The 12,945-nt window shown below is 36.4% G+C and overlaps 1 protein-coding gene across 3 annotated transcripts in view; it reads left to right on the forward strand.

The window, feature by feature from the left end:
* The window catches only part of Tbc1d32 (TBC1 domain family member 32), a 213,303-nt gene that overhangs the window by 178,700 nt on the left and 21,658 nt on the right, over nt 1-12,945 (forward strand). For 2 of the 3 annotated variants that reach the window (XM_038339834.1, XM_038339835.2), the window contains exons 31-32: nt 7,618-7,758; nt 12,181-12,369. In XM_038339834.1, the coding sequence (XP_038195762.1) occupies nt 7,618-7,758; nt 12,181-12,369 (330 nt within the window). Of the gene's footprint in view, nt 1-7,617; nt 7,759-12,180; nt 12,370-12,945 lie in introns of those variants that run through there. The other variant, XR_005286571.2, reaches the window with a different exon arrangement.

Genomic DNA, 12,945 nt, shown 5'->3' on the forward strand with positions numbered 1-12,945 from the left:
TCACATATATATCTATATATGAACTGTGTGATAAAGAAAATTAGCTCAAAGCCTTATGAAATAAATTATATAGTGAAGTTTAATAATTTTTTGCTTGAAACACTGTTATGCAGTTTGTGATAAGACTGTCCAGTTAGCATTCTTCACCACAATAAAAACAGTTGTTCACACCCACAGCAGTAGGAAACAATAAATAGTTGTTTTTTCTGAAATGTATGAGACTCTTCTTATTGCTGCTGTGAATTAAAACAATTCTGTCCCTTTAAATTATAATTGAAATTTTAAAAAATCTCTCACTTCCACTCTTCTGTTTCAGAATATAATTTCTAAAATATTTTGGTAATTGATTTTAAACGAGTAATTTATTTTTTGTCAAACATTTTAAATGTGTACCTGTGTGTGTGAGAGAGAGAAAGAGATACACACACCAGGGAGCATTGTCTGAGCACACATGCACATGTACACACATAGAGAGGACAGCTCTTAAAAGGCAGTTCTTCTCTCCCACCTTGCTGAAGCAGGGTCTCCTGTTTCTTCTGCTTACTGCACACTCCAGGCTTAGCACCTCTGAGGTTCAGGGAGATTTTCCAGGGTCTCCTCTCTCACTGCAGCAGTACTGGAATTATGATGCAATTATCCGGCCTTTAACACATGGATTCTAGGGGTCAACCTAGGTATCATCAAGTTTGTATGGCTAGTTTTTTACCTATCTTCCATTGTTTTATACCAAATATTTTAAAGTAGGAATTGAATTTTATTTGATACCATCTAACTATCATTAATTTTTCATTTCATTTAATTTTATTTTTAATTATGTGTACCTGTGTATATTTGTATGTTTGTATGTGCACATGAGTGCAAAGTGCACATGAAGGCCAGAGAAGGGCAGCAAATTCTCTGGTGTTGGTGTTACAGGCTGTTGTGAGCTAACCCACTTGTTTCCTGGGAACTGAGCTTGGGTCCTCTGCAAGAATAGTGTGTACTCATAACCACTGAGCCATCTCTGCAGCCACTAATGCATCATGTTGAATCCCGATTTCCTAAAGTTGCATTTCTTTGCGCCTGTATACATTTTAGTAGCATACATTTTAGCTTTCATCAGTGCAACAAATGCTTTGTTGAAAAGAAGCAAATGCCAGCATTTTTGACTGTGTTCAGTTTACCATGTGGATGTCAGTGAATATGGACTGCTGTTCTGTGTGTAGGATGCAGAGCTGTGTTCCTGGAATCTGTGTGAACATGTACCCTTTCTGCTTGTTCACCAGCACATTCAGTGTGACTTTCAGCAGCCCCTTCCTTCAGCATTGTTCTTCAGTTTTAAACAGACTATTTTATTACCAGCTTGACAGACTAGTAGTTCTTCGCAAATGCTCTTCTACCAATTCACCTTTATACATTCTATCAAGGAATGTTAAATAATTGTTAATAATAATGTTCCAAGTAGCCACCACCCCATAGTATAAATTTTTAATCTTATTAATCTTTTGGATTGCTTCGTCTATGCCATTTATCTTGGGGTAGTGCCTTCTATTATAGTTTTAAGGCATTGCTTACAAAATAGGACATTTTTTATTTGCTTTATTTTCTCAAACATTATGTCAGTATTTTCTTTGTAGGTTGATAAAATGAGAGTCTTTAGTTTTGTGACATGTTATTAGCTGTTAGAAGCACAATGTGCCTGACTTCTTAGCTCAAAATTACATTCTTGACATGACTCTCCAAAGGAAAAAAAATCAGTCTGTGTTGGTCAGGGAAGTCCCACAGGCTACCAGAACAATAAAGGCTATTGCCATTTTTCTTAATTAGCATCCAGAAGTAGTTGGTATGACCCCATTGCCAAAGATTCCAGATACCTTCATTGCAAGACAGAGAAATCAAACTGGAAGTGAGATTAAAGCTTCCTCCCTTATAACTAGCTTTCTTAGTTATGGAAGCTGCCATGTAAGCTTTTAGTGGAAAGAGGGGATGTATCAATGGTTTAACTAACAAAGACTTCTATAAACTGTAACACCAATCTGCCAGGAAACGTGCCCGGTGGTAAAAGATGTCACAATTCTTCTTTGGGTAATCAACTGCTCTATGACAGGATTCAAGTCCTGTACCACAGAAGAGTATTCCCATCTGGTACTGCAACTTGATCAAAACTTCATGGGCTCTAACAAGGGACTTGACAACTGCTTCTTAGCTAAGTTAGTCTAATCAGAGAATCCTCTGTTTGCAATAAATGGTGGTTAGTGAAGAAACCCTCTGCTTATCATGCAGAGAATAAGTGATGGCATAGTGGTTAACCCTAAACAGGACATTTATACTACTTCCCTCCAAGGCTCAGGAAAGTTCATAGCACAGGGGGTAGAAAGAATGAAGGGCCAGGAGACACAGAAGGGCATGATGCAGTCATTGGTGTCAGGATCTCACAGCCTCTGCAGCTGTTTTTACTGGGCCTTCACAAGAATGGACTGGTTGTCATTCAACCATGGATCAGGGGGGAGTTTCTGGAACCTTACTTCTCCTGGCTCAGCTATCAACTATGAGTTGATTCTAAGGAAGGAGCAATCATAATCTTCATTTGCTTACCCATTGATTAGTTCATGGGTTCCAAACTCATGGTCACACAGACGACCCTGGTTAAATTCAGTTGTTCACAAACCTAAACAAGGATATGAATATAAGAAAGGGACTTGATATATAAAGTGAGAGGGACACATGCACAGTACACATAACACTGTCAAAGAAAATATTTAATAAAAGTTGTAATCTTAAAAAATTGTCATCCTGTCCAGCCAATCTCACCTTTGTTCTCATTGCTCCATTCTAGTTTTTACTTTTTCCCATAATGTTCATCATCTGCTAATACGTTATTTGCTTCATACTGATCCCTTATCTAGAGTCTTTGTTACTAGTCCTGGAAGAGTTTTCTATTTTATTCACTGATACAGCCCCCTCTGTACATAAACTATAGCTTCTTTATTCCATAAACATGTTGTAGGTGAATTAATATTTAAATTTAATATTTAAAATATTTGAATTGAAGTATGTATTACTCTAGAAAGAAATTACTGAAAAAAGTGATTGATTCCCAGCCTGCTTAAGAATGTTACAGCCAGACTTGGTGATATAGGCCATTAATTCCAGCACTTGGAAGACAGGAGTAGATGATCTCTGTGAGTTCAAGGCCAGCCTGGTCCACAGAACAAGTTCTAAAACAGCCAGGGCTACACAAAGGATCCCTATCTCAATCCCCATAATCCCCATGAAAAAAGGAATTGATATAAGCAAATCAGATTTAAAAAGTTTTTATAAAAAAACTTAACATAAGCAAAACAAGAAATAACCGTTAATGAAAACAGTAACAAGGTCTCAGAATTTTATAAAGTGTAGCTATACTAGTTATTAGTTTAAAGTAATTTAAACGTTTTAGACTAGAAGAATCTTTTTTTTTAATCTTCAGGTATTATAAAAAAGTTAAATCATAATACAATAATTTTAGGGAATTTCTTAGGAAATCAAGCTAAATGCTATGTTTGCTGCCTCTTAGTAAAAGTTATAAAAGGATAACACATTGATTGAAATAAGCAATATTAACTTATATGTATTTACAAACAGAACTCCACGTTATAAACCAACATAAAGCAGTACTCAGATGACTGGTACCGTCCAGCAGGAGGGTGGTGGACACTGCCTGTCTAGTATAACCGTACTCAGATGGAGTGGTACAGTCCAGCAGGAGGATGGTGGACATGTGCTGTGTAGTATAACTGTACTCAGCTGAAGTGATACAGTTGAGCAGGAGGGTGGTGGACACTGGCTGTCTAGTATGACTCTACTCAGATGAAGTGGTACAGTCCAGCAGGAGGGTGGTGGGCAGCTGCTGTATAGTACAACTGGACATGAGCTTCATATTTGTTCAACTTAGTGTTGAAAAAAATTTGCAGTGTTAAATGGGATTTAAACACATCTACAATACAGGCATATTGTGATACACCCATAACCCATTTGTGGGCCAACTGCAAAAATGAGCCATACAAAACACATTTTCTTATATCTGAATTTCAATATTCTACACATTTGAAGATTCCCATTTCCTGTACTCCTGAAAGGGGAAACATTTGTTTTATGGTATCATAATTTCAAAGTTTTGAGAAATCCTTAAATTTTCTCTGTATTCCTTTCCATTTTGTGCAAATTAACAAACAGTATTGCTTTAAAGCTTGGCTGATCCTCTGCCTGTAGAGACTCAGATAAGGAGTATGAACTACATTGGATCAGTCTGTGTTGGATTGGAAAGTTTCAAATCTTTTATTTTTTATTTTTATTTATTTATTTTTTGAGGAAAGTATAAATTTACTAAGATTTTAATTATAAATGACATATTCTGATCTCTCCTAGAATCCCTACATTTTTCTTTTTCTTTTTCTTCTTCTTCTTATTACAAATTTTCACCTCCTCCCCTCCTCCCATTTTCCTCCCCCTCCTCCCATTCCACCTTCCCCTCCCTCTCCAGTCCAAAGAGCAGTCAGGGTTCCCTGCCCTGTGGGAAGTCCAAGGTCCTCCCCCCTCTATCCAGGTCTAGGAAGGTGAGCATCCAAACAGACTAGGTTCCCACAAAGCCAGTACATGGAGTAGAATCAAAACCCAGTGCCATTGTCCTTGGCTTCTCAGTCAGCCCTCCATGTAAGCCACGTCCAGAGAGTCCGGTTTGATCACATGTTCCATCAGACCCATTCCAGCTGGCCTTGGTGAGTTCCCATTAGATCAGCCCGACCGTCACAGTGGGTGGGCGCACCCCTCGCGGCCCTGACTTCCTTGCTCATGTTCTCTCTTCTTCTGCTCCTCATTTGGACCTTGGGAGCTCAGTCCAGTGCTCCAATGTGGGTCTCTGTCTCTATCTCCATCCATTGCCAGATGAAGGTTCTATGGTGGTATGCAAGATATTCATCAGAGTGGCTATAGTATAGGGCCAGTTCAGACACCCTCTCCTCAGCACAGAACTCAGTTTTTCATAGTTTGATGAATAAAATTATTCACCAGAATGACTTAAGATGAAAGTCGAAAACTAAGACTATTCTGCTCCATTTTTAAGTGTATATCTTTTAACCATGGGCATATAATACTCTAAAGTTATAAGATCTTTGTTTCACATCTTATCATATACTAATATAAGCCACTGGTTTACTGATTTATTTGTTTAAATCTGCCTAGTTTCTATACTTATATGACCTTGAATGCCATTAGTCTTTGCATTCTCTGAATTTGAAAGTGTTGATATTATTTTGGGGTGTCACAGTTGAGCAAGATATACAAATTATGAAAGTATAAATTGTAGTTTGATGGCTCATAGGACCTTTTTTGTTTTCATATGAACCATCTGTTGTTATTGTGCTGGCTTTATGAAAATCATCTACTATGGATTAGAGTGATGATATGCAAATAACAGACAAGCAAGATGTTAATTATAAGTGAATTCACTGTGATAACAAGTGCAGTCGTTAGAATCTTGTTATTGAGTCAGTATTATGTATGGCAAGTTTGGTATCCGGAGCTGGTTGGTTATCAAACGTGTGACTTAAGGCTCTCCTGCCAGTGTATGATTTATGAGAATAGAAGAACTCTTGTCTTGTCTTTGGGACCCTATTACAGGATAATGGCTTGTTTCCTTTGACAGCATAATTAATGTCTACTGTCTTTATCTCTTCATAGACTTGTTCTAAAGGTATTTCTGCCACAGCACAGAACAATGCTGTTTGAAAATTAGGTCCAGAATATTCTTAAACTGCCTCTGTGCATATTGTAGACTGTTAGTAAGTTTACACTGAACATATAAACATGTAAGTTAACCTTTGCTTTTATGTTTGTTAGACTTATTCATTATATAAATAGTGAGTCACATTTTGTGTTTGACAAGCAGTAAATCAATGACTATTAATTCATACTCTGCATTATATTGAATTACCTAATGGAAAGTATTCTCCTTGTTCTCTATATAAAAGTGACCTGAGATGTCCACTTAATGTGCTATGTCTTCATCAATATTTAAGCATTTTCATGTGCAATATCTCCTAGAGAACCTGCCAGAAAACACACAGAATTTACACTGATTTATTCCTGCAACTATAAATTTCTGTAATTTGAAAGAATAATAAATTATTTGTGATAAGTGCCAAAAAGTGAAAAATCACTGTTAAAGCTGCGTCGTGATTTCAGAAACGTCATTACCTAAACCTAACTAAATCCCTGTACCAGAGCGACAGGCCCAAAATTGTGTCCACATATTTAACCCTTATGTAATTTTATGAGTTTTATTTGTTTTATCTAAAAGCAAGAAGTTTTATTTTTAAAAATTTAGATAAGATTTTTTGGAAAAAAGAGTTAAAATATAAGGTAAAGTTAAGACATAAAATTACTTTTGGCTAGCTCTTAATTATGTAATCTCAGGGCTGGGTGTCAACTTTGCATGATATAATTGCTATTAATATAGTTTTCTTGACACAATTACATCTTTTGAGTTTTTTGTCTTTTGTTATAAGTGGTGATTCTGTGTTGATATTGAATTAATAGTCATAACAAGTAAAATATTCTCAATCATTACTAATCATAAATTGCACCTAAGAACTATTTTTTTAAATCAAAGCTGAGAATTGAACTTTGCTCCTCCTGTGTATTAGGTCAGAGCACTGCATTACAGGACATTCCCAACCTTCAGAGCCAAATTTTTATAATGTCCACTGTATATATGCAAATTATATACTCATGCATGATTTAGTATGTGTGTATATATGTATGTATGTATGTATGTATGTATGTATGTGTGTGTGTGTGTATGTATAATTTCATGAAAACGGGTGATGGAAAACTTTTGAGTAAGCATTATACATTTCCCCACATAAGAAGTGAGTTTATCGTGGCATTCTCAGTTTGTGTTCTAATTAACTCAAGTCCATATTAGTTAAAATCAACAAATGAAATGGAACTAGGCAAACATTCCTAAGAGCTGACTAGAGCTTTTTAACATGGGCTCTTTGGCAGAGACAGGCACTATTAAATATGCATGCTTATTAGTACCTTGGTTAATATGTAAAATTCATTACTCACATGTTTGTTATTCATGTTTTCAATCCTTCTCATCCACAGGCTTTGCAGTTTCCTGAATTACAAACTACTTTACTCTTCTGTTTTGGAAAGATATATAACCTTACCTTTATTGAGGTTTATTGCTCTACAGCAATAAAAAAGTGTTTAACTTTCTGACATTTGCATATTTATAATTGTTGTAGTGTAAGACCAAACCATATCAATTTTGTTTTCAAATTTTAATTCATTTTATTGAAGCAGGGTCTCAAAAATCCTTGGTTGACTTCAAACTGTTTATCCTTGGATGACCTTGAACTTCTGATACTTGTGGTTCACAAGTTTGCACCCAGCACACCTGGCTAATGTTGTGCTGGATATCAAACTCGGGGCTTTGTGCATTTGAGACATGCATGCTATCAACTGATCTATGGCAACCATGTAAATTTGCAAGCGCAAACCATGGCTTAAGCAGAAAGACTCAGCTAAGCATCTGCTTGATTGTTATAAACCATCCATGTATTTACTGTTTTCCACTTCTCTTTGATGCAGAGGTACCTTCCTGTGGACACCATTGAAACTGGCATCCATCCCATATATTTTTGCAGCACTCACTACATTGAAATGCTACTGAAGGCTGAGGTGCCACTTGTCTTTTCGGCTTTCCACATGTCTGGTTTTGCTCCATCCCAGGTAATCTGCTGGGGAGTTCTAGTTCTTCAACGCCCACATCTCCAACTTTATAAAGAAAATTCTTTGCCCTAAAATACGATATAATATATATGTATAATATACTTATATATTAAGTGTAATATATAAGTAATGTAATCAGATTATATTTATTTACACACATTATTTATTTATATACTTTATTTTTCTTTTCTACTATTTTTAATTAGTATGCTATATTTTTGTTTTATTAAATTATCCAGTTAGTCAAAAATAAGTCTAAATTGCAGTTGTTTTATATTTCATATTATTTATATTATATTTTTAAAAATATTTTATGAATTATTTTATATTCAAACTGGTAAAAAATTAGTCAGCCATTTTCTCAGTAGATAATAACTACATATTGCCAAAAAATAACCATTATCACTTTTGAAAAACTTTTCTGTTCATTTCATTTTCTTTTAATCAAATTTGAAGTTAAACAAGTAAAATTATGCCAGCGTCCTTTACAGTAAGCAATAGCTTAATCGATGGCTTATTGGATCCATTTTATACACGTGGGTAGCTTTCTTCATCGTAAACTGTGCTTTCATCCCTTTGCATTTATCTTACTAGAGCGAGCTCCCTCTTAATTAGACAATAGCACTTCTTCACAGGATATGTGCTTCTCTGGCTACCCTGATGAAAGATCACACCATTATCACGTGTACCTATGTGAGGCATTCTCTTTTCTGCTTATGAAGTTATTAGCAAATTTAAACAGCATGAACTTCCATTCAGGTGGAATGGAAGTTTAGCCTTTCTTTAGTGTATGAAACATCTGCTTTAACACCGAATCCCAGAATTTTAACTCTGTTGGAGGAAGTTGTTTAAAAAGCACAACATATTTATTATAATTTATAACAATTGATTCTTTCATATATTCTAAAAGTTTGTGCTGAGAGCACTGTCCCTGAGAGTTTCTATTTGCTGTCCTAATGTTGACTGGTAGAGTATATACCACTTAATGCTTCTGAGCATGTTTAGTTCCTAATATATATTCCTTAATTTAGAAGTGAATATCCAAAGATCATGGGAGCATTAATATCTCAGGACCTGTATTATTAATTTAATCTTTAAAAGAAAACTTCATTTATTAGTTCTATATATCGTGTAATTCTGATACACCTTCATCAGTATAAAACTGTATACCACCCTAGCATGGTAGCTCACATTCACAAAAATAGCCCTTTGAGAGTGTGAGGCAGCAGGATTGCCATGAGTTTGAGACCAGCCTGTGGGATACATAATAAGTTCTAGGCCAGTCTGGGTTAAGTGTGAGGCCCTGTCTCAGAGATAAACAGGCAATCAAAACAAAACTATAAAAGAAGCCTGTATATGACCAGTGCATTTATTTAATAAGGTATTATTTCTGAACTGTGAAATTATTCTTTTTAATAATGTAGAAAGCCTTTCAGCAGCTCTTGGGTGTGAGCTAATCACTTGTCTTAAGTGCCTATCACTGCTGATTATTTACTGCTTTATTATTAATTATAAAATATAAAAACAGGTATAAGTAACTAAATAGATATTCATGATTAGGTCATTATTAAGGTATAGATTTTGTGTTTCAAAGCTTAGTCATTTTGATCTAATTAGAAGCAGTGCTTTTTGAAGCTGTGTATTTTTCAGCACAAGAGGGTTGGCTTGTTAGTGAAAGACTTGTGGGAAGGTTGCTAAATGAAATAGGCAGATCTCTAGAGTGAAAATAATAGGCTCAACTTGAGCACAGCGAACTAAATGTGGTTAGGAAAGCGCATTTGCTGATTGGAGTTTCTTCTAAGAGTAACTGCAATGGGAAAGGAAGCAGAAATGGAATTTGCATTCTCGTTTTAAGTAAGCAGTGTAAAATCGCATTCCAATTAACTTTCCAACAGTTTTATCCTTTGCTAGAAAATTTATCTTACTGTATTCTCTACCCACTCTTGGCTTATAAAGCACCATGTATCTTTAATGGTGCATCTCTCTTCCTTGGGGGCACCATCCTGCATAGCAGTGATTATTACACAGGGAGCAGGCTAACTTGACTGGCCCTCCTGTGTAGAGTGCACAACACTTCACTTGGCAGTTATCATCATCATCTGTTCCTTTACTTTTGTTATGAAACCAAGACTCCAGAAAGCACTTTCATGTGCTATGACACAGTACTTTCTGAAACTGTAAAATTATACGCCGAAATCAGATCTTCAGAGGTGTAACAAAAATACCATATTTGTAATCACTTTTTGTGCTTGAGGATGTGTTTGGAGCTTTCATCTCATGGCAGACAGAGAAATTCAGGAGTGATGGAGTGAATGCCTCCACTGTATTGAATCACTCAGAAACACTTCAGACAGGGTCTAAAGCAATCCTCCAGCCTCAACCTGCCAAGTGCTAAGATTTTAGCTTCATGTCACCATGCCTGGCTTTAAAACCACTTTGATTCTTCAGCTATTTTTTTTCTTCTTACCGTGTGTGTGTGAGTGTGTGTGAGTGTGTAGTGAAAACAAATACTGCAAGGCCAGAAGAGTTGCTGAAATAGTGTCTTTGAATAAAATAGTCGATCATTTAGAAATTATTCTTAATTTCAGTTCCATAGATATATGCAATCAATTATTTTGACTTGAATGTTTTTGATTCCTTTATTTTTCATGTAATTTAGATACCAGTAGAAATAATTTACTTCACATAAAATAATATTATATTGCATGTTAATGCCATTTGGCATAAGTTTAAGTGTGGTTAGATATCAATTGTTTTAGGAAAACTAGAGTACAGTTTACACATTGAATGAGTGATGTTGCTTCTTTATGATTCTGAATGATATTTAAACACACAGATACATAATAACGCAATTAAAAACTTAAAATTTCATTTGTCATATGGTTAGCATTACTTTAAAAAGGCACTATGGTCATAGGATGAGATTTTTGAAAATGTGATCTTAATAACTGGAATTCAAAGGTCAGAAGTTGACATAATTAATAATATATAGAAAGCAAAAATTCAGTGATTCAGTCTGGTATAGATGACTTGTGTTTCCTCAGTAACCACATGATGATGTCAGAACCTTCTTTACCTCACAGTATGCCTGTATTACACATACGGTGTCTGAGAAATAGCCACACTAATATTATGTTATCAGAGTGGACCCTAGTAAAAAGAGATTTGTGACAAAACATCTACAGAGGGTCATCATGTGTTTGACAGGGAGAAGAGCATCATCTGTTTATACAACAGGAAGAGAAAGAAGGCTCCAAAGAAACCAGTCCCAGAAAAAAAAGAAACTGTGATCTAGACTTTCCATGAATAAGATTACTTGTTTTCGCTGCTTAGTTTCTGCTTCTTTGTTATGGTAGGCCTAGCAGACTAATTAATACATGTTAGCTATAGGAAAGCAGATCAGCATGCTAAAAAATAAGAAGAAAAGCACCCTTTAGATTTAATAATGAAGTTTTTAATCGACAAAGTGATAGAACAAAAAGAACACATCTATCTGTATACTTAATACTTATGTCAAGTTGAGATAAGCCACCATTTCTGCTTCTTTTTCCTCCCAAGCTCCTCGCTTAACCCTAGTCATTGGAGGAACCCAGGGCCTTGAACCTGAATCTCTCAGATCCTTCCTACACCCAACCATGCTGTTCTCTGTGTGTGTCTTCCCTTGCGACATGTCTATCTTTTTGTGCACATTCCTCTTCCAAAAGAATACAGGGAACACTAGGTCAGGACTTACCCTGATATTCATTTGAAGTTGACTACCTTCATGATGACCTTACCCCCAAGTAAGATCACATTCTAAGGCGGTGCCTTTGCTGATTTTTTTTTTTTTTTTGAGGGGAGGTTGGGGTAGTTAATACATAACAATAATATACCGATTAAAGACTTGAAAAGGAAGCCTTTTTGTAAAAGTCTCATTTTGGAACTATTCTCTATGTTAGCTCCCAGCTCATATGCTCTTTGGTTCTGTTTGTTTTAAATTGTTCTCTGATTCAGCAAGAGTCCATTTGCATTTACGATTTCGCAGCCCGTCATCTGCATAATTATACACCTGTGATTACAGGTGGGATGGGGAAACAATGAACATCTCTGAACTCGGGTAGCCTCTTAGCACTTGTTAGCAGAGAGTGACTGGCGTTTGGGGAAAGAGGAGGACAGTATGTCAGAAGAAGCCATGTCGCAGTAGGAGCATGAGCAGTTCAGACCTCATCAGGTCCTCAGCTCCCAAATCAGGAGTCCACGAATCTTTTTACCCATGCAGCAAACAAGCAGGTTTTTAAGGCCACTGGTAGAATGCTTCTCTATTTTGATTAAACACAAGACTTTTTATTGGTGTCTTGTGTTACTGGTTACCACTTTTTAATAGGTAAGTGCTGCTTTTTATTCCTTTTAAGTAAACTCCTTCCCCTTTTTTTTTTCTTTAAGATTTGCCTGCAATGGATAACCCAGTGTTTTTGGAATTACTTAGATTGGATTGAAATATGCCATTATATTGCTGCTTGTGTTGTCCTTGGCCCTGATTATCAAGTGTATGTCTGCATAGCTGTTCTCAAGCATCTGCAGCGAGACATTCTTCAGCATACCCAGACTCAAGATCTACAAGTCTTTCTCAAAGTAAGTATGCCCATGTCTAAGGGGAAAAGTTGTTAAAAGTTAATCACTAATTTGGGGTACTTCATAATTGTCTTAGGCATTCTTCCATTGCTGGGATAAGACACCTTAACCAAGACAACTTATAAAAGAAAGCAATTTTAATTTGGGGGTACATAGTCCCAGAGGGTTAGAGGCTATGACTATCATGGCAGGGAACATGGCAGCAGGCAGACAGGCATGGTACTGGGGCACTAGCTGAAAGCTTTCATTTTTATCCATATTTAAGAAACAGAGAGGGCTAACTGGAAATGGACAGTGGCAAGCGTCCATCAACAAGGCCACACCCTGATGGTGTAAATCACAAACAATCCCACACCAGTTTGGAATTATGATTAATAGAATGGTTATTTATTTAAAGGGGAAAAAACTTACAGATCACCGTCCCAGACAACAGCCCTCTGCGCAATCAGGAAGGGAGCCTAGTCGTCCGAAGCGGAGCTGGAAGCCAGAGAGCGAGCGGAGGGAAGTGGCCGCATTTTTAAAAAGAGAGACCACGCCCCAATGGGCTGGTATCTCAGCGGCTATTGGCTGAAGGAG

This window comes from Arvicola amphibius, chromosome 8, assembly GCF_903992535.2.
Source record: "Arvicola amphibius chromosome 8, mArvAmp1.2, whole genome shotgun sequence".
NCBI classification, from domain to species: domain Eukaryota; kingdom Metazoa; phylum Chordata; class Mammalia; order Rodentia; family Cricetidae; genus Arvicola; species Arvicola amphibius.